Here is a 22331-nt window from a genome sequence, read left to right as displayed (position 1 = left end):
TTTCCTGTGTCTTTCTTTTATGCAGATGACTACACACTTCATGTCCAAGTCTCCAACCAATATGACGACACAGATGTGTCAATGAAGATAAGCGTACGCCCTCAATTGAATCGCCTCCTCATTTCCTCTTCTCCTCCCGTGCCCGTGGTCAAACAGACTCTCCTTCTGGAAGCATCTACAGAGCCATCTGCCCACGCTGTTGTCTACACATGGGACTTAGCCGACAGCTCTGGAGCTATCCAAGGAACCCAACGTAAAGTCAACCACACTTTTGCATCTGCAGGGGTTTATAACGTCACGTTGTGTGCCAACAACACTCTAACAGTCCTGACCAGTTGGATCATTGTGGAAGTTCTGGAGAAAATCTCTGGATTAACGGTCAGCTGCAACGGACCCAGCGAACTAAGCTCTACTACAGATTTCAGTGCTACAGTGGCCACTGGTACGAATCTCATGTGGAATTTTGACTTTGGTGATGGGTCCATGCGGGGAAACCTTACAGTTGGTTCCATCTCCCACGTCTATAAGTTTCCAGGGAACTATACAGTAGAGCTAACTGTCTCAAATTCAGCCAGCCAAGCTCATCAGTCTATTAGTGTAGAGGTCTATAGGTTGGCTGTTAGTGGAGTTCTCCCTTCAGAATGCATCATGAGTGAAAGAGACACACAGTTTACCGCTCTGGTGAATGGGAACATATCCATTTTGACTTTCCATTGGCTGTTTGGAGATGGATCACCTCTTACTATAGTGAGGGGACAGTCGACAGCCATGTACAAATTTCCAAGCCAAGGGATTTGTCATGTTAGTCTGACTGTGTTTAGTTCTGTTACATCTGTATCATTTAATACAAGTATCTGTGTTGAAGCAGCAATAATCAACATGACACTGCAGTCATCAAAGGAAGTAGTGGCAATAGGAGAAGAGGTATGCTTCAGTGTGTTAGTTTCCCCTGTACAGGTGAGAGGTTACCAAATAAGGTGGTTTAGCAGCCCCTCTAGCCTCATTGTCGTGACAGAAAACTCTCAAAAGTGTTTTATCTTTAAAGATGAAGGTGTTGAAGAGGTATCAGTAATGGCAACTAACAATTTCAGCAATGTAACAGCCAGAGCTAGAGTGAGCATTCAAATTCCTGTAAGTAAGCTGTCTGTGGAGTATGACAGTCAAAGTGGCACACTGACAGTCAATACACTGGCATCATTTTGGGTTGCCAGTTGCACTGGCAGCAATGTATCAGTGCTGTGGGACTTTGGAGATGGATATCCAGTGAAGCAGAGGCAAAATGTGTCACATGTTTTTACCTCGACAGGTCAGTTCACAGTCACCGTCACAGCATTCAATGCTGTTAGTCGTGATTCTGTGACCCTTAAAGTAAATGTTTCACTTTCTATTTTAGACCTTTCTCTTCACACCAACCAGCCATATGCTGTAGTCGGAGAAGAAACTCTTATTTCAGCAATTAGCAGTGCTATCAGTAGCACCAACTACTACTGGACTGTGGACGGTATAACCTCAACCAAACAGGGGACTTATCAGTTTCGATTTGCTTTTCTTAAACCAGGAGTGTATCAAGTGAGGGTCATAGCACAAAACTTGGTAAGTAAAAAGGAGGCAGCTATTTTAATTGAGGTCTTTGAAAGAATAGAGGGTCTTCAGATTGAATGCCAGAGCCTACAAAACATGAAATACATACCAACCCAAGAGGAACTGCTGTTTATCGCTTCAATCACCAAGGGCTCCAATGTCACTTATCACTGGCTTGCTACACAGAGTGGAATAAATCGACAAATTACTGGCGATGGAGAGCTTTTTCATATGTTAGCTAAAACTCCTGGTGACATTTCATTTCAGCTAAGAGCTTCTAACAAGTTGGGTGATGCCACCATTTTTGTTTCTTTAGTGGCAGTACAGCTTGTGACAGGTGCACACTTTTCGACACGATCAAATATTGTGGCATTGGGGAAATTAGTAAATATTTCCGTATCCTTGGTTACCGGGTCAGACCTACAGTATCTTTGGTATGTGAAATCTGGTCTTCCAACCCTGCAGACGCACACACCCTTTCTTCTCCACACTTTTACAAGCGTTGGCCATTCTCTTGTAAGAGTTTCAGTTCAGAATGTCCTCAGTCAGAGCAATGTCACCAAAGACTTTATTGTTCAGGAGGAAGTCCAAGAGGTGGACTTTGAAATTGAAGGAAAGATGCATCCCTTTTACATCACCACAAGTGCTGCTGTCCAACTCCGTGGGCTTATCCGTAAAGGTAGTGATCTTCACTGGAACTGGAACGTTACAGGTGCTATGTTTTCTAATGCTACTAATCAGACCTTTATCGACACTTTTCCATGTGCAGGCATCTATCAGGTGTCTTTGAATGTCTCCAATGGGATAAATTGGCAGATGGTTTCACACAGTGTCATAGTTGAGGATGCAATCAAAGGTCTAAGGATGAACCTTCACAAGTCTTCTTTCTGCACTGAGGAACCAGTTACTTCTATTCCAACAATCTCCAAAGGAAGCAATGTAAGCTTTGCTATAACATTTAGAAACAAAGACTGGATTCATAGTCAGGACATTCTTGAAGGGCAGTTCACCACATCAAGCCTTCCAGCAGGGACACATCTAGTTACGGTGAAAGGTTGGAACCAGGTCAGTAGTGCTGAGGTGTCTTCCAGCATTCTGGTAACTGAGCATATTCACGGTTTGGGACTTGTGAACTGTTGTTCTGATGTCCTAACAGCTCTGAAAGGAATCCAGTTCAAGGCAGAAGTTCCAAGTGGACTTCTGGTCAACTTCACCTGGATATTTCACTTGGCTGGGTCTGAGCCCACCCAGCTCATTGGACAAGAAGTGAACTTTACTCCATCAGAAAGTGGTTCATTGTCTGTTAGCGTGATTGCCACCAATGGAATCTGTTTTAAAAGAGTCAATGATACTGCCACAGTTCAGTGGCCTGTTAAGAAGGTCAAGCTTGTCTGTCATTCAGAAAGAGTATTTGTTGGACATGCAGTCATATTTTCTGCAAAAGTGAATGGAGGGAGCAATCCCAGATACCTCTGGGACTTTGGTGACTCCACTGAAGCATTGGTGACGGGTTTAAGCACAGTCAATCATATGTATTATATTCCTGGAAAATACAGTATCATGGTCAAAGTTCTTAACAGTGTCAGCCATGTGTCCACAAAGTTACACATGGACGTGGAGGAGCTCCAGTGTTTTAGCCCTCAGGCTTCTCTTGTCCAGAGCCAGACTACTATCTTCAGGTCTAGACTGAGTTTCTTTGAAGCAAGCGTGGACATTAACTGCTCTGCTTACAAAGCCATGTACCTATGGGAGATACTCAAGGAGTCAGATTGTACCAATTTTAAATTCTCTGGGAACAAAATCATTCTTAGAAGTCAGATAGATGCAACTTCACCTCTTCTCTTACTCCCGAAGCATACTCTCGATATGGGAGAGCATTGCCTGGTATTCACTGTTACACTCCAGGGAACTCCTCTACATGTCCAACAAAAAACTAGAGTCACAGTGGTCCACTCCCCGCTGGTAGCTGTCATCAAGGGAGGATCACACAGACTGTGGCCCAGTCTCAGTGACCTCGTCATGGACGGATCGGAGTCTGAAGATCCTGATGTAGAGCCAGGAGTGGAGGATACACTGCAGTACCACTGGACCTTCATGACAGTGGTAAGTGTCAGTTTTGATAATAAAGCAATTTTTGGGGTAATTAAAGTTATTTTGATTGCTATAATGATGAGTTGGACAAGGGAGTATAAGATAAGAAATATTCTTGATAAACAGTCACTTCCCCACTTGAGATTTTTGTAGGTGATATGACTGACGACTTACACCTGTGTGTATTTTCAGAACTCTACAGAGTCTCATTTTATAAAGCAGACTATTGAGAGTAACAGCAGTAGACTGACTGTACCCGGCACCCAGCTGCACCCAGGCACAGTCTATGTTTTCACCCTCACTGTACACAAGGCAGGGAGGAGACCCGCCTCTGTCAACCAGACAGTGAGTATTACCCATAATCCCACTTCATTCTTACGAAAGCTTTATCACTTTAAAATTTATTTTTAGTAGATTTTTCTTCTACCTTTCTTCTGTACCTGTAGTTCAGTTGAGAAAAGCTGGAATGTATATTTTATTGACAATTATGGAAGAACTTACCATACAAATTTAATCAAACAAGACGTTTATCACACATACCTCTGTTTCTTGTTGTTAGGTGACTGTAAGTGAAGCTCCTGTGCTTCCTGTGACTGTGGAATGTGTGTCCTGCTCTGTCCTTTCCTCCCCTCACCACAGTAGTTACACCACCCCTATCATCCTCTCTGGACAATGTGGAAAGTGTGTTGACCAGGCTCTGGTAAAGATTTGGATTCTGTTTTCCAGTTTACATGTGCAGTCATTTTTGAGTAAATTCAATTAAATCCTTTTTTTGTGAAATATTCTGTTAAATAGGTGAAACATTGCTTAAAGTGAATTTCACTTTAAGCAATGTTTCATTTGTTTCTCAATGTAAAATCATTTCAGGGTCTTTTTAGGCAAATTCGGTCATCAAATAAAACAATTTTTTCCTTGTATGAACTATTAACGTAGATTTTCTGGAGAGCTGCCAACAGCCTGCCGCGGCTAACAATGATAAGCTCAGGGCGGCAAGTTGAACGCATTAAAATGTCTTTTTTAGCCACTAATACTGCTCCAAATAACACCAAACCTCTGCAGTAGCATGATAAAAGTCCCTGCACATTAACCAACGCACCAACAACATAGTATGTGAACATGGAGTGTATTCAAAGAGTGTTTTGAAAGACTTACCTACTGGCCCTGGTACCAGCTGCTCCATTCAAGTCGATTACCAAATGTAATCCAAAAGGAAGGAGTCCATTGATGATTGATTCGAGCAAAACACGTAAACGTTGTGGTTTGTGGCAGAAACGGTAATCCCTCTGCCTGAGCGTCTCGATCATCTCAATGTCCAGATTTAAAAATCATAAGCCACTGGTTTATCAGAGCACGGTCATCGTACCGCAATGGCAGCCTATGAAACGTTTCTGGCTTGTAAGCTTTCATTTTTGTTTCGCAGCCAGGAAAGATACAAACACGAACCATTCTTTTTCTCTTCATTTCAAGTTGCTGGCTCGTCGTCTTTACCTGTGCGTCTTCCGGCAACACACGCCCCCTGACCCCTGACCCATGCCACCTGTCCCTTGAGATCTGCGTGATGTTTCGGTGCTGCAAGGAAAGCTGTTTGGGACTTTTCTAAACCTTTTACCATCTATTATTAACTTATATTTCACCAAACTGCCACAAACCACAACGTTTACTTAGTTTGTCTCGATGGCTTATTTGATGACTGGATTTGCCTAAAGAGACCCTGGATTGATTTAAAGAACATGATGCGTTGAAATACATTTGTAGTGCAATTTAGGAAACAAACTCAAGACAGTCTCTGTTGTTATTCATTATCTTTTTAATGTTGGGGATTATCTGCTTAGAGAATTAATTTGTGACTTGACAGTTGAATATGCAAACTTAGCAATGCTTAATTAGGCAGATAAATGAACAGTACAATGATTAATTATTTGCATTCAGGAAATATACATATACAGAGATAAGAAGACATTCAGTATAATATGATCATATTTGTGTCTTCTAACAGTACAAATGGAGTGCTGAGGACCAGACTGGCCTGAACCTTGACCTCAACGAGGTCGCCACATCTACAGGGAGACATTCTCCTAACTTAGTGGTACATTCGGGTGTCCTTCAGCGAGGCCAGAGTTATACCTTTACTCTTAATATATCCCAGCCTGGCAGAGGGCGGTGGGGCAGCGCCAGCCTAATGATACTACCTAACAATCCGCCACATGGAGGCCTATGTGATCTGAGTCCAGAGTCAGATATACGTCTGCTGGAGACGGTGGTCACCTACAACTGCTCAGGTAACACTGTGTTTCTAAATCTAATCTATTTGTCCATCCAATAGAGAAATAGCAGCAGTCATCCTGTAAAGTTGAATAATTAACAAGTCAAAATAGTAAATACTTCTTCAACATTCTGACTGTGTTTCCCTAACATCTGTTGTCTTTTGGCAGGGTGGCAAGATGATGAAAGCAGGGCCTCTCAGCTGATCTATACCTTCCAAGTAGCACCTTGCCTGCCAATTGACCCAGGGTGCCCTCTGCTCACTCTGTACAGGTGAATGCGGACCTCAAATTACAGCTATCATTAGACAAGGAAGTGTGAATCTTACCTCAATGTTAAAAACGGTATCAAGAAATAACATGTCGTCATGCCTAGACAACAAAATAGGGCGATTGCCAATGACTCCCAAAACAACATAAGACTGTTGTATTTAATGTTGTCAAACAGCGGCATGGATCCAATTTGAAACATGTGACCGCGGTGATCATGTGACCTTTACGTGTGAGCCTTCTATTTGCTGTTATATACCAGAACTAACATTTTCATCTAGTTAATGGTCTTCGAATTGATCATCTATCAAAGAGTGAGTTACAACAATGGTGATTGTTCAGATGATCCACTAATGGAAAGCCCTTGTTGCCTTGTTTTGCTGAGCATTCCAATTCGGGTGTCTGTGGAGACATTTCCTCTAAATGTACATTTTTTTAAATGCAGTTGGTCTGTCGTCATGCTGTATTCACTCGTAATTGGAAATCAGGAACTTCCAACTTGTAGTAAGAGCAGAAGAGTAATAGGAACGTGTGTGAGTGTGTGGGTGTGTGCGGATTTCAGAGGGTAATATACTTTATAAGGGACACACCAGAAGTACAGAGGTGAATTTGTGACTATAAAGTCAACACATGAAAAGCCATTTCTCAATCTGCGTTCTTGTCTGTACTTGTGTTCTTGTCTGTACTTGTGAAACGTCATCACTTGTAATGTTTCAATTCAATAGTCCGCATCTCGCCAAGTACGGTCCAAATGCGCAGAAATGACTTGAGTTCTAATTTTCAAAACAATATTTAAAATAGAGCCTATTTTAAAATTTGCTTCAACGTTTTCGGATATGTGAGGTCCTGGGTTAACCCTGACAACCAAGACGAGAATTTTCACTTACACAATTAACCTTTGAGGTTGTTTTTTTGGATGAGGACGGTCTGGAAATAAGGTTAGTATTTACTTCCTGTCAAATTTAAGCTTTTCATCTTTTGTGTCTTCATTTCTGTTCCTAGGGGTACTCGTTCAACATTTAGCAGCCTGGTTCCAATAGGAAGTCAAGGGCAAGAAAGAAACATGTCAGTTATCACAGTTACATTGATGATAGAAGGCCATCTGGGATCAAAGGTCATTGCACTCAACAGGTGAGCCACCAGGACCTGATACAGCTGAAGCAAAATAACCATAAAAATTCTGTATGTGTGCAACTTGCCACCATTTTTTTTATTTTCCACTGAAATGATAAAGAAAAAAATCATTTAGGTTATTCCCATCATGCCAAATGTCTTTGACATGTTTTAGTCATCTCTCACTCTTCCTGACTGCTCCTTTCTCTAGATCGTTGACAGTTGAAACTCCTGCAATGGATAGAGTTGCCAGTCAGTGGCTCAGAAATAAGAGCCAGATGGAGCTGTGGGCTTTAGTCCAACATGGCAACCCTCAAGAGATCATTCCTTATTCCATTGCCCTCACCAGCCAGCTCAATCAGGTAGTGTGTCAGCATCAAATCTCATTTATCAGTGCAGGAAATGACACTTTAAATTGATTATGATTAACTAGAACAGAATCACTGAAGATAATGAGCATAGTGGATGTGAAAATCTCAAAAGGGTCGCCATTGCTCAGTCTAATGAGTTTCACCCACCTGCCAACAGATGGAGTCGGGACGGACTGCCATGGAGCTCAAGGACAGAAGAGAGATCCGGGAAAATGTGACACAAGCCCTGGCTTCTCTCCCCGTGTCCTCCTTGCTGCATGTTGATCAGATCAGCTCAGCGTTGTCACTGTCTACTGTAATCAGTCGCCCAGTTTGTTTTCCATCAGCCTTAAATATTTAACAAGTGATCAGTAATATTGGAAATGCTTTAGAGGGGACAGCTGCGGGATCTCAAACATAGAAAGATTTTGATTCCATTGTGGATATTCTCATATATTACAGTAATTCATGCAAACACAGACACACACAGGCCCTGTTCACACCGAGTATTAACATGCCACTTCTGTGATCTGATCACAAGTGAACAGCTTTAGGTACGTCAGTCCACATCCGGCATTAGAATGTGCGACTACTCTCACATAAATCATACATTAGCCTACTACAGAAATGTGCAATGACTTATGAAAAAGCGCTGCCTACAGTCTTTGTCTGTTTGTCGAAGGGCGTACTTTTCTCCACCCGACAGCGGTATGTTTAGATTTTTTCAGGTACAATTTATGAACCTATAAATAAGGTTATTGTCTATAGTGGTCCCCAGGGACCTTCATGCTGCTGTAAAGAGCTTCAAACAGTCTGGGATAAGAGCAGGTGGGCGAGTGTTGGATATGTGTAGAGCAGAACAAAAACGCCAACATATCATCTCCAAACACACAATTTACTCTCAGTGTTTTCTGTGACATGAGAAATACTGTAGAAATACTAAAGTTTAAGAATACAAAAAACGGCCAAAATACACAGAGTCACCTTTAGCTCAGACGTCGTGGATGAAGAGAGCGAATTAATGAGGTGGTCCTTTCGTGTACACTTTGCTAAAAGAATGTGGCCATATGCGGCTCATCTGAATGTAGTCTAAGCGGTTGTCTCTTAGTGTGTCCTCAATGTGTCTCAGGTGCATTCACACCTGTACTTGTCCTCTTGTGAGCAGATCACCCAGACCAGACCCAGACCAAAAAGACAAGAAAGCCACACCATATGTTTGCCTCATTTTCAAATCTTGCATCTTTTGAGCATTCATTCGGCTAAAAATGTCTTTATTTTCTCTTTTTTAAAGGCTGTTCCTAGTGAATTGGTTTGTGAAAAGTGCCAGGAGAAGGTTCTGGAAGCTGTGGGGAAGATGATCCATGTGATGGAGCAACAGATGAGTCCTGGTGTTTCGTCAGCCACGGAAACAGGAAGGAACATCCTGAACATCATAGGTTGCTGGTCAAACCAACATCTCCTGCATGAAACAATGTCATGATTGTGAATTTTTCACCGAACGGGTGAATATATTGTGTTCTCTGCATCTCTAGGAAGCACCATGGCTGCTGTGTCTGAGTCTGTCAGTGCTTCCACTTCTCACCCAGCCTACTCAAGCACTCTGCAGCCAGCTTCCGTGATCGCTCTAACAGCGCTGCGTCACGCAGGGGCTCTAATGCGCTCTCTGATGCATTCACATGTTCATGGCGAGGCACCCCTTTTGCTCTCCACTGATTATATCACCTCTGTGGGGTTCCATGGAGACCCCTTGGACCTCCTCTGCACTCACCAGTCCAACCAGTCCAATCAAGACCATACCATCTCCTCTCAGTCAGCTGATGGGTCGAAGAGTTCTCGCTTGTGTCGGTTTCATATCCCAACCTCCCTAACTTCTCACCTAAAGAGTCAGGAGTCTGAAGTGGTGCAGGTGCTGTTTGGTATGGATGCAAAGTTGGCATCCAACCCATTCCTGGCTGCAGCTGACCCTCCGATTTCCACCACTCTGGTTGCTATGGAGCTCACCACGCCTCAAGGCCAACCCATACCCATTCATGATCTCAAACCGGAGCAGGCCATACGGGTCACCCTACCCAACAAATACCCTGTGGGACAGGGTGATGAAGGAAAAGGTGGGAGAGTAGGTGAAGCAGGGAACAGGACATGTCTTACTGAGACGCTCCCGACTCAAGGAAGATTGAACCTCACATTGAAAGCTGTGGATGGACTGGATGAAAACGCAGGTTTATATATCTCCTTCAACTTCAGCTTGGACCCAGGTACAGTAGATTACTTTTCTTTCTCTTCTTCTCAAGATCTTAAATTTCGGTGTAAAACCATCCCAGGCTTGAATATTCCATCGAGACATTTTTTTTCTTTGTGTGAACTATTAACAGATATTTCCATGACAGTCGCTAACAGCCGCTAATAGTCGAATGCGTCTATCACTGATTAGCTCAAATTTTAATGATGAATGACAGTGGCTCTGACAGTTCTGGGAATCTGTGATGTACACATGACATTTTATCTGAAGTCATCTGGTAAGTAATGAGAGTGAACTTTCTTCAAGGTCGACCATGCAGCGCCCAGATAATTATTAATTAACCTTAGTTTATATCTGTGAGTTTTTGCATGAATTATAAATCACAAATGCTGTTTTCAAACTGCATTATGCATATCTAGGAGCTACTCCAGTGAGTCTGGGACATGTCAAGATAGAAGTGAACTCTGCAGTACCAGGGACTAATGCATCCCAGGATTCCCTCGTGAGAGAGTTGACTCTAACTCTCTCTGCTTCGACCACCTCCACAGAGGAAACCATATTTCTGTCTCCACTGTAAGTCCTGGCTCTTTTCTGTAACTCAGTGCCCTGTTCCAACTGCTCGTTTAGCTGAATAAAGAAGTAATTTACACTGAATTTTCTTCCGCAACAGTTTGGACGGAACAGACCAGCCTCTCTCTGTCAACCTGACCTCGTCTGTGGTCGAGGGTGGTTCCGTCCATGTGTCCGTGTGTGTGTTCAGCACACTGTGCCAGTACTACAGTGTGAAAGAGGGCCGTTGGAGCAGTGAGGGTCTACAGCCACTGGAGGGCAGCACGCTCCACGCAGCACACTGTCTCTCCCAGCACCTCACCATGTTTGGGGCCAGTTTGTTTGTTCATCCTGGGGCCGTTGTTCTGCTGCCACCAGTATGTGAGAACACACAGCTGTTGTTTACTGCATATATTTTGAAAAATAAATATATCTAATCCATTCCACAATTGCAAAGTCAGGATTAGAAAGAGGACAATCATCAACTATCTTCCCTGTGTCTTATCTGTGCAGCCAGGCGGTCCCGTGCGTAACGCGGTGGTGGGGATTGTGTGTGCAGTCCTGGTTCTGATTCACCTGCTGGTGGGGCTTATCGCCCATAAACTGGACCACTTGGACAGCTTGAGACTGAGCCAGATCCCCCTGTGTGGCCGACCAGGGCTGTACCACTACAGGGTGCTGGTCAAGACTGGCTGGAGGCAAGGAGCAGGTCAGCCAAGGACAATTCAATGCCATGTAGAAATGAAAAGTGTGCGAATGGATGAAATCTCTAACCATGTGTGATGGAAAATGATTAATTCACCCATCAGGCACCACAGCGCATGTTGGCATCAGTCTGTACGGTGTGAACAAGAGCGGCTCTCGCCATCTGCAAAGGGATGGAGCTTTTCAGCGTGGCAGCCTGGACCAGTTTCACCTGGAGACAGATGACAACCTGGGAGAAGTTTGGAAAATCCGCATTTGGCATGACAACACAGGTTCCTGGAAAATGCCTAATGATCCTTCTTTTAAAACTGTTGCTACTGTTTTGACTGTGACCGTATGTTGGTATAATGCTCTCTGGGATCAGGACATTACAAGTGTAACTTTTTTACCCTCTAGATTGATATTTTGGATATTTTTTCAAAATAAAAGATTCATCCTGTTTGAGACCTTTAAGATAGATATTTTGAATGTATCTATGTATGAGATTCCAGTTAAAAAAAGACAAAACAAAAAAGAGGCAGTGTGTGTGTGTCTTTACATGGATACAGTTGGTATGGCTATGAGCAGGTGTGAGGTTTGAGTCATTGATGTCATTAAGCAAGGAACAATCTATCAAATCCACCATTACCTCTCACTTGATGACTACATGTGAAGTGAGTATCTTATATGTAAATGTAGGTCTGGACCCATCCTGGTACGTTCAACATGTGGTGGTTTGGGACCCCCAGACAGACCACATGTTCTTCTTCCTGCTGGAGGACTGGCTGTCTGTGGAGAATCAGCAGAACAGCTCTGTGGAGAAGGAAGTTCTAGCCTCATGTAAGCCTATTCACTTACTTTCACTCCAGTAAACTCCATATACTGTACATCTGCTTTTTTTGACTGGTAGTTGTGTGGTGTGTTTTTTCGGACACCCCCCCAGGTCCTGAGGAGCTTTCTCAGTTCCGACGGGTCTTCGTCTCCCAGCTGACGTTTGGGATGGTTGAGCAGCACCTGTGGCTGTCGCTGTGGGAACGCCCTGCTCACAGCTTTTTCACCAGGAGTCAGAGGGTTACATGCAGTGCTCTCGTGCTGCACCTCTACCTGGCAATGGGGGCTCTGTGGTATGGGGCTGTTGGCACCAAGGGGCACAGGTAGGATGGATTTTAGTCTTCTATATAAAGTATAATTCCATGGCAAGGAATAAATAATATAACAAATGGCAGATAATTTAGTAACTGTCAAAAAGTTTTTCCCTTGGATGATTCAGTAACATTTAGTTTCATTAAAATATGGAAGCTACGGAAGCTAAGAAATGTACTGCTGTGGAGCGGGGTAGCAGCTAAATGTATTTTAGTCCCCTAAAAAAAAGCCCACCTGAGAGCAACCAGACTCCTTTGACAAAAACAGTCATTTTTACCTCACAGAAGACAGGAGTTGCTGGTCCACCGCTGCCTTGAAAGGTTAGTGTGCTTGTTAGTTTTGTTACTTACCTAACCCTTTAAAACACTAAGGCCAAACCAAACTGAGGCAGTGGTAGACCACCAACTCCCTTGTCTCTGACTCTGTCAGGTTAAATTAGCATTTATGTGAATGAAGTCTGGCGGCTTTGACGAGAGCATAGAAAAGCAGTTTCCCGTTTGTAAACTTAAACAGGGCTTTCTGACGGCAAGGCAAAGCTCTGAAAATATTCTAAATATAGCATACACTGAAACAGATATAGATATTTTTAGGCAGACTTTTGACTAAAACATATTTTTACCTACTGCCCTTGTGCACCTTCCATGTCTGTTCTCATGCCTACTTATCCAAACTGGGGGTGTACCTACCACCATCTACTCTAGATAATACTGTGGCCATGGATAAGTACCTCATACAACCCCACTACAAAAAACCCCAACCATGCCCATTGCCCACTATGGTAATATAATACTGGTTGTCTATAAGAATTCAAATGTAATGCATTAGTATTTTTGACCCATTCAAAGGGACATTACGTCATTGTTTTCCAGTCTGACAGCATGACACTGATTTGTGTCCCCTTGCCACACAGTGGACCAGTGTCAGCCCACTTTGTGATTAACGTTGAAGCGGTTGCCATGGGGATGACTGTTGCGGTACTGGTGTTTCCTCTGCAGTGTTTCCTCTGTTTCCTGTTCCGAAAAACTCACAGTCAGGTAACTAAAAACAGCTACTTAATTTATCATAATATATTTCAGTGCTGAAACAAACCCTGTCCTCATATGACCACTTGAATCAGTTTTATGCGTACGCGTGCCTTCAGTATGTTGCTGATTAGAGGTCATTAGTGGTGCGTCCAAGCTTTGTTTGTCAAACAGTCATATCTCAGTATGGAAATCATTTCAAGTGTTTTCTGTTAATCTGAATGTACACTCAGGCATCAGTTTATGTTTTCATAACCCAGGTAACCGTTGACATGTCCGTTCCTCCTTCGCCTGTTTGCCACTCGGTGGAGATGGACGTCTACCTTGGCCAATCGAAGCTCTCCGGCCCTTCCTTCCTTTCTCTGCCAGACTCCTCTGGCCCAGTCCAGGACAGTCCTTCATCTGTGAGCTTGCACACACACGGACACACACACAAAATGAAATGCTATTCTCCTCCTGTCTCATTAAGTGTTCTTCTGGCATCTGTAGTTACTGGAGAGCAAAGGGTTTGACTCCAGTATTCTGGACTTCTGGGCTGCATCTGGCTTGGCGCCCCAGACAGATGGAGCATGTCAAGAGAAGGGCATCGGGGCATGGTCGTCCTGCGACAGCCTGCTCAATCTAACAACAGGCTCATGCCTCACAAAGATGACCCCAGCCCTCAACCTCTGCAAGGCTTTACCTGCTCTTGGCCCAACACGCCAGCTGAGGAGAAAAAAGGCCCTGATGCAGCTCAGCCTGGCCTCAACCTCCTCCACCGGCTTAACCACTGCTTTCCCCTCTCACCTTTGCACATATCCCCTTTCAAAAGACATTTCCAGTTCTCACCGGTCCTCTGCTGCAACAGATCAAAAGGTTTCCAACATGAACACCAACTTAGTGCAAGGTCTTAACCACAATCTGACAACACTTCTGACTCTGTCTGGTGAGAAACTGTTGAAATAACCCTAACAATTGTTATTATTTTAATCATGTAAATCATTAAAAGTCCCATATCATGCTCATTTTCAGGTTCATACTTCTATTTTGGGTTTCTATTAGAACATGCTTGCTCTAATGTCAGTCTAACTGAATATACCTCTACCTTTGTCTGTAACTCGTTGTCTTAGTTCCTGTCTCTTTAACCCCCTCCTGAAAAAGTTTGCTCTGATTGGTCAGCGTTTCCAGATTTTTCGCAAGTGCACCAGGCCTCAAAGCCAATTTAACATTGAAATCTTCCATTTGACATGGCCAAACAGTTATATTCCAACTACCGGGTCTGCCCGTGTTTCCCTCTGGCCCCAAAATACTTTTCCCCATTGACTTACATGGTGAAATAGATATCTATAAATCAGTGAATCAATGTTTTTTGAGCACCACACCCCCTACAAAATGACTTGTTTCCTTAACAGAGTTTGATCCATTTGCTCCGATGACCTTTGGAAAGTCTAGAAGGGACACATGATTAAAATAATTGAATCCACATTCAAGATAGCCGGAGCACTAAACCAGATGTAGCCGGGCCGACCAGTGGACGTCTCTAGTGCTCCTGCACTGTGGGCTCAAAAGTGCAGAAGCAGAGCTGATCATCAGGGTATCTTTAGGCCCCAGCAGCTGAACTTTTTTGGCTTCACGCTCCACTGAGCAACTTTAATAGGAACAAAAGGAGCCCTACCTCGAACGCTGTATCAAGTTATCTTAATACATCCATGATCTCTTCACCGATATTGCAACTGGAGAATGACTGTAACTCCTCTATTATGGCGCTTTCAACCTATATATACAGTATAATTGTGGAATCACAACCACTTAGTTTAACCGCAGAGTTTCTGAATACATGCTGTGTTTCTGTGTGGATTGAGCATTTTGATTCTTTCACAGTATTTATATAGCACTTTAGAATAAAAAAAGACATCTCACTTTTTACAATATAGTACGTATATCAAAATGTTGAATGTTCGGAAGGTTGTAAGAATCATCAAGAAGTGCAGGCAGGTTTTGGGGAAAGTATTTTGTCTGAAAATTAAACTACAGTATTTCATTGCGAAAGACAAAGTCCCGGATTAATTGTTACCAATAATAGTCTCAGAGTAGAGTGGATCCTTATAGATATGTGGATAGATACAGTGTAAATACGTCTGATTGTGTACTTTTGTTGCCTAACACCAGAGGAGGATCTGCTGATGTCTATAGCAGCAGCAGCAGCAGCAGCAGAAGGGGACACAGCAGATATAACTAACAGCAACTCAGACAGCGGCCGGGACTCCCCTAGAACCACATCCTCACTTTCAACCACGTAAGGAATATGTGAATCGTGCATTTGTCGTGTCATGCAGTTTTATGTTGCTTAGAATAATCTGTGTTATTGTACTTCTTAGCCGGAGCACGTCCTGCAGCAGCTGGTCAGAGCAGAGTGAGGAGAAGTCCCTGGATGGTGCAGAGATCCACAAGCTCGATCCACAGTCCTGTCTCTCCCTGTATGGGGCGGCGGGACTCTACAAGTGTCCCTCTGTGCTATCTGTAGACTCCGTAGCCAGCACTTTCCTGCCGAGCCCTTCTCCTGACTCAATACGCTCCTCCTCTACCACACGCATAGGTACTACTGCTACATTTGTATTCATATTTAGTGATGTGGTGTGAACAGTGTTCGAGATATCTGTTGCTCAACTCCCCCATCCCAGGAGTCGCTCGAGGTCAACCCAGCTGGCTGCTCCCTCCCTGGGCGCTGTGTGTGATTTACCCCCTGCTGGCTGTGCTGCTAGGAGCGTGCCTGGCTGTGGTAGGACTCTACGGCAGCTTCCTGTCCAGACCAGCAGTTTTCATGTGGTTGGTATCGGCTCTCTGTGCCTTTCTCACCTCTGCTCTGCTGCTGGAACCTCTCAAGGTGAGTTCATCTTAATTAATTTTTCCATCTTTGGTGGGTTATTCCTCATTCATTTGCATATTCATCATCCCTGCTCAGGTGTGTGTGCAGGCCTTGGTCTACACAGCCCTGTGGAGGCCTGTGGATCCAGAGGTAGAGGACCAGCTGGCTCAGGAGACAACTGTGGTGAGGGCATTTGGAGAACATGGAGGGAAGGTTCGGCCACCATGTGGCTACGGGCTGCTACAGGCTAAAGAAGAGGCCCGCAAAGTCCGGGCTCTGCGATCACTCATGAAGGTAAGAATAAAACTGAATTTTAAAAATTGAGTTGAAATTTGTCTCAATAAGCATCTTTTGTTTTTTTTTAAATTATCTTATCTTTTCCATAGGACTGTGTTTGCTGGCTGTTATTTCTGCTGCTGGTGCTGATGGTGAACTACCAGGACAGCGTAGAGCAGAGGCAGGGCAGGCTGCTGCACGCCGCTGTTAGACGGCATCTTCATACAGCACCCTTGGGGGTCCTTAACCTCACCTCACTCAGAGAGTAAGGGCAACACTCAGCTTCCTGCTATCAAAACACTACACCAGATTCTGAATGCATCCACACACGGTATGATCCGGGGAGATAACCTTGAGCTTAGGAACCTGCTTGTTCCACTAGACATACAGTATTAGGAAGACATATTTTGACTAAATCGGTCTTTCCTGTCCGACAGCAGTGACAGGTGGTTGTGCACATCCTGGTACTGTGTTAAAGGAATTTTTTTCGTGCATTTTATATAGTATACAGAAAAAAGGTATTTGGTGTCGCTAAAAAGGATTTTGTGATGTTCCACACTTGTACAGAAAATATTTGAATGTATTACTATGAAGACGTAAACACCAAGCTGATACAGTATTAAAGCTCAATACTTTAACTATTGGTGCTAAAAAAAAGCACCTATATGTGCTGCCCAGTGGTTTAGATTGTGGTAGATCAAGAAACGCGAAATGGTAACAACTGATTGATCATTTTGATTCCCAAACAATACTATCAAGCCTATTATAGATAATCATGAGGAATTCTGAAGAATCTCCAGTTATAACTGCACTGTAAAGTATTTGGTGTGCATGATGGCATCAGGTTTATCACACAACAACTTGTTTTCAAGGTATTTACAAAAAAAGTAAAAAATGTTCATGTTTCATGGCATCTAAATGTGTACTACAATTTAATCCAAAGCGTATTTATAGTCTTATTATCAGAACAAAATCTAGAAAAACACACACAATCCCAAGTTTATGTTGATCATCTCTTTATCCAGCTGGTCAGATGCAGAGCAGTGGATCACCCGCACCTTGGTGCCCCACCTACACCAAAACCCTTTACTACGTCTTGTTGGATTGCCGCGACTGCAATACACACACTCCCTCAGTGCTCTGGCAAGTGTTTTGCTGGGAAACAGCAGTGTAACAACACACCAGGTCCTAGCTGACTTGAACATGGCAGACTGGAACAAAAATCAGTAAGTGGATTAGTTATGGCAAGGCGACTGCATCTTCAAGACAAGCTGACTGGATGTTTATTAATGTGTTCATTCTTAAAGCTGCGGTAGGCAGTTTTTTAGAACAGACGAAACAAATGTCAGAATTTGAAAATACAGTCATTCTAAGCCCCTTCCACCTCAATATATAGTAGCCTACTGTTCTGTTTTATTTCCAAACTTGTGGGCCTGTAAAGCCCTTTGAAATGACATTCTGTGACTCAAGTTCGTATTTATGGATAAATATTGATGTTTCGGAGGCCAAGCCTTCGGGGCTGGAGAGAAAATTTTACTAATCCTTCAGCTAAACGCCGCAGCCGTGAGCCTTTTGTTATGGTTAGGCTAAACTTTTAGCCACATTTTCTCTCCGTCTGTATAACACTTTGCCAATATTGAGACGTGTTTTATTCTGTTTATTGTCAGACTTTCTTTTGGAGTCTCTTTTTTGATGAGTCAGTTTTCCTTATTTGGGTTGTTAGGCAGTGCAGGCAATTGTTGCCAATGTTGGAAATAGCAACAATCTTTCCACCGTTAAATCAGGTGTTCACCATCTGAAGGGACATGCACACCTGAGCTTGTATACAATATGGGCGTAGTCAAAACTAAGCTTAATGTGGGTGGCTCCGGCCATCTTGGCAGTGCCTAACACTGCTAACTCCAAGGTAATCCTAGAATGGGTAAAAAGGTGGAGCGTGGATGGAGCCAAGACCAGCTAAATTAATCATACATGATCCAATTCTACAATCCTCTATGCTAGCTACCTGTGATGATGGTACCTACCTGCTACTTAAAGTGGCCATGTCCTTAATTTTGCATATCTAAGCCTTTATATGATTTAAATAGGTACATTTTTTTTTTATTAAACTATAATCTCCAATCATGAAATTGAATAAAGATCAAAAATGTTTTTTTGCACCAGGCTGTCAACATTTCTGCTGTAAAGCTGGGCATTATATGGGGGTCTCTGGGGATTGACTCACTATTGCAGCCAGCCTAAATTGGCCATTCAAGGATGGTGGTGGTTATTTTTCAACAGCCAATGGGAATGGCCTGTGTCTAAAAGGACCTGTGATTGGCCAGGGTCTCCTATCTTTTAACAGAGCCATGAGGAGGAGCAGAAGTCTAATTTTCTCTCAGACCACATGCTGCCTACAAACACCGGCTTCAAGTTGTTAATTAAAAAGATTTAATTATTCTTTTGAAAATAATGAGGCGTGCCAACCCATTAAAACTTGCCAAAAAACAAAGTAACTTTTTTTCTTCTGGGAACAAATGGAGCATTAACTTTTAATCTGCATGATGATTTTCTCATGTAGATTATTAAATGATTTTGCATATTTTCCATGGGATACCGAATCTAAGTTATACGTTTAATAATATATAAGTTTTGGACAGATTTTATTTTTTGCATCATCGTTATGCTGATAGTTATATATTGAATTCTGGTAATCAGCATATCCATTTAACAGGCAAAATGTTTTTAGTAATCTCAAAGGAGTTTTACAAATATGGATTTTGTTTTTCATGCTTTCCAATTGTTTTATTACAGGTTTAAAACTCTTTCTATCGATTTCACACACTACCACAGAGAGTCTGCTTTATTTGTGTGCGTGTCTATTCAACTGGAATGGGCTCAGACACTGAAAGTCGTCTCTTTCCTCTATATCTATCCACTCCTCATCCCTTCTTCCTCCTCTGGAGTGGACCTGCAGGTGGCACTTACGGTAACAAACACTGTAATCCTTTCAAAAGCATAAATGATAGATGATTATATTATATTATAACTTCAGTGATAAAACCAATTGGTTATCTACTGCAGGTTCTTCTTCTCGTCTCTGCTTTACTCATCTTGTTCGGAGAACTATGGTCCATGGCTACTGAGCGTGCCCAGTATCTGCGTCGATTTAAACATTGGTTCCAGCTTCTCCTAGCCTTGTTGTCCCTGGCAACGGCTATCCTGCAGCTCTGCTTCCTGTCCCGGGTCATGTCCTGTGTTTCCAAGGTAAGAAACAAGGACTGAAAACTGCACAGGCCAAAATAAACAGAAGTAAGGCATATAGTCGATATTTGTCGATTAACCAAAAAAGAAAAGTTGACCCCATTACAAACTGAATGGCAGCCCCCTCATGTGCATAAGGAAGAGAAATGCATAAAGAAATGTTGAAGGGAGAAAATAGTCTAGAAAATAATAAATTAATGAAATCAAAAATGAATTAATACATTTAAAAAAAATTTAAATAAATTAAAAAGTATTAAAAATAATAAAAATAAAAAGGCAAATTGAATAAGAACATAAATTAAAAAGGAAATAATACAGTTTTGTATTTAATACTATTGTTGGTATATGTAATGGCATGTTAGGGTGCACTCACACTGTCCATCCGTTACCTTGCCCAAGCACGTTTCAGGGCTAAAGTCTAGTTTGTTTGACAAGTGTGAGTGCCGTTCACCTGTCCGTTTGGGAGAGGTGGGCTTTTGTAAAGCTCGTTTGCACATGTACGAGCATGCACACGTGTACGAGCACGAGGCCTATTCCGGTTCTGACGTCATTTAATGTGTGCCTGTTCGGACATTGAAAAAACACGGACCATGGGCGGACATTTAAAACAACGGTGGCGAAAGGTTCACGTTGGTGTGATGCGGAGATGGAGTGTTTACTGCAGATTTGGTCAGACGAAAATATTCAAAAACAGTTGGACAAGACGCACAAAAACTCTGAGGTCTATGGAAAGATTTGTAAACAAAGCGATGCATCGCGAAGGTGTCAATCAATGCGTGTGACGTGTTACGGTGTGATGACTTATAGGCAACAAGAAGCATTCCGCCGAGGCCCAGGTAGTGTGAGTACAAACGGGCCTGGCCCTTAATTTATTTCTCGAGTAATTTACTTATAAATTTATTTTCTGACTTTGGTAGGTTCAGTACTCCATATTAACTGGGCAAGCCCTCGTTACATGTTAGCCTAATGATTCCAAATTTGACCAAAGCTCTATTCAAATTAAGTGCTATTTTGACAACCGACAATCAACACATACAAGTCAGTGTCAATGCTTTGCTTGTCCCCTAGTCCTCCAAGGCAAATGGTACTTAAGCCCCTACATATACACACAAACCTTATCTTAACCCTGTTTTGACTAATAATAATCATGGCAGTAGTTTAAAAAGAGTTTAATTTCAGTATTGACTATTCTATGTGTTGCCTTGATGACATAACAATAACCTGTATGTGCCGTTAAGCTTCGAATCCAACCAGACAGCTTCATCAGCTTCTACAGTGCTGCCCTTCTGGCACAGAGATGTTCTCAGTGTGCAGCTGTCCTGCTAACTCTGCTTGTTCTAAAGGTAAATGCTCTGCTCCATCATTTTACAACTCTACTAGTACAGCTCTCCCCACTCTATTGAATGTCTACTCATTTCCATTGCTGTGTGTCCCAGCTGCTGGGAACCTTGAGGTTTGTGCGGCGTTGGGTGGTGTTGGGCAGAGTGCTGCAGAGAGCCTGGAGGGAGCTGTGGGCTCTGACTGTCCTGCTGTTGTTGCTGCTGATGCTCTGCGCTCACCTCGGACACACGGTACAAGGAGAAGAGTTCAGCTGAATCGATTATTCATAAAGAAGATATACAGTATATTTAATATTCCTGTGTCTTTGTTTCAGCTTTTCGCCCATTCAGCAGAAGGTTTCCTGTCAGTACCACAGACTGGTGCCTCAGTACTGTCCATCCTGCGGGGGCGGATGGCTCTCCAAAGGCTATGCAGGGTCCAACCAGTCTTGGGCCCTCTCTATGGGCTACTGCTGATAGGGGGATGTGTATGGTTCTTGGCCAGACTCTGTGGAGCTGTTCTCATTCGCACATACAGGTACACAATGTATGTTAATGGAGTTCTGGCACAAAATCATCCCGGGGTTTTTTTCTGGCACTAACATACATCAAACAGGTCATTGAGACAGTTTGTTGATCAACTATTAACGGAGAAATGGTGGAGAGTCGCTAACAGCCGGATGTGGCTAACACTGATTAGGTCGGGGCAGTACTGGGAAGGCATTAAAACGGTGTTTTTAACCACTAATACTGCTCGAAATAACAGCAAACCTCTGCAGTAACATAAGAAGAGTCCCTACACATAAAACAAAGCACCAACAACGTAGTTAGTGAACCTGGAGTTTACTTGAAGAGTGTTTTGAAAGACTCACCAACTGGCCCCGGTACCTGCTCCTCTCATAGTAAAGTCCACTCAAGTCGATCACCAAATACAATCCAAAAGGAAGGAGCCCAATCGATGATTTATTCAGGCAAAACACGTAAACGTTGTGGTTTGTGGCAGTTTGGTGAACTCTAAGTTAATAATAGATGTAAAAGGTTTGGAAAAGTCCCAGGCAGCAATGTTCTCAGCAGCACCAAAATGGGGTGTGGGAGCGTGGGGTGTTAGTTTACAAAAAGGCAGCTAGAAACAAGGCATCTCAAATCTTATGGATGACGACTTTAAGTAGTTTTCATTGCTAACTATTGCTGTGTCCTCAAGGGCAGAGCAGGCTGACTTGTACCATCCAACCATTGAACCTCAGGACTATGAGATGGTGGAGTTCTTCATCAAAAGACTTAACTTGTGGATGGGACTCACCAAAGCCAAAGAGGTAGGTAGAGCATTATTGTTGGGCAAAACTTC

The 22331-nt window shown here is 43.0% G+C and overlaps 1 protein-coding gene across 1 annotated transcript in view; it reads left to right on the top strand.

Moving 5' to 3' along the window:
* The window catches only part of pkd1b (polycystic kidney disease 1b), a gene marked incomplete at its 5' end in the record, with an annotated part of 30919 nt that overhangs the window by 7487 nt on the left and 1101 nt on the right, over window positions 1-22331 (top strand). Inside the window, 31 exons of the mRNA XM_083933120.1 lie at window positions 26-3684; window positions 3865-4017; window positions 4232-4372; window positions 5669-5951; window positions 6105-6207; window positions 7206-7334; window positions 7528-7678; window positions 7845-7982; window positions 8958-9102; window positions 9199-9921; window positions 10325-10478; window positions 10576-10831; window positions 10968-11163; window positions 11264-11431; window positions 11838-11978; window positions 12082-12292; window positions 13192-13315; window positions 13564-13707; window positions 13793-14228; window positions 15452-15578; window positions 15661-15878; window positions 15964-16166; window positions 16245-16442; window positions 16535-16689; window positions 17450-17650; window positions 19218-19392; window positions 19488-19670; window positions 20906-21010; window positions 21104-21238; window positions 21322-21524; window positions 22188-22299. Coding sequence (XP_083789246.1) covers window positions 26-3684; window positions 3865-4017; window positions 4232-4372; window positions 5669-5951; window positions 6105-6207; window positions 7206-7334; window positions 7528-7678; window positions 7845-7982; window positions 8958-9102; window positions 9199-9921; window positions 10325-10478; window positions 10576-10831; window positions 10968-11163; window positions 11264-11431; window positions 11838-11978; window positions 12082-12292; window positions 13192-13315; window positions 13564-13707; window positions 13793-14228; window positions 15452-15578; window positions 15661-15878; window positions 15964-16166; window positions 16245-16442; window positions 16535-16689; window positions 17450-17650; window positions 19218-19392; window positions 19488-19670; window positions 20906-21010; window positions 21104-21238; window positions 21322-21524; window positions 22188-22299 — 9470 coding nt within the window. The remainder of the gene's footprint in view (window positions 1-25; window positions 3685-3864; window positions 4018-4231; window positions 4373-5668; window positions 5952-6104; window positions 6208-7205; window positions 7335-7527; window positions 7679-7844; window positions 7983-8957; window positions 9103-9198; window positions 9922-10324; window positions 10479-10575; window positions 10832-10967; window positions 11164-11263; window positions 11432-11837; window positions 11979-12081; window positions 12293-13191; window positions 13316-13563; window positions 13708-13792; window positions 14229-15451; window positions 15579-15660; window positions 15879-15963; window positions 16167-16244; window positions 16443-16534; window positions 16690-17449; window positions 17651-19217; window positions 19393-19487; window positions 19671-20905; window positions 21011-21103; window positions 21239-21321; window positions 21525-22187; window positions 22300-22331) is intronic.

Source organism: Echiichthys vipera (assembly GCF_963691815.1).
Source record: "Echiichthys vipera genome assembly, chromosome: 18".
Taxonomy (NCBI): domain Eukaryota; kingdom Metazoa; phylum Chordata; class Actinopteri; order Perciformes; family Trachinidae; genus Echiichthys; species Echiichthys vipera.
Note: the sequence above shows the minus strand (reverse complement) of the source record. Positions and strands in the feature narration are given on the sequence as shown.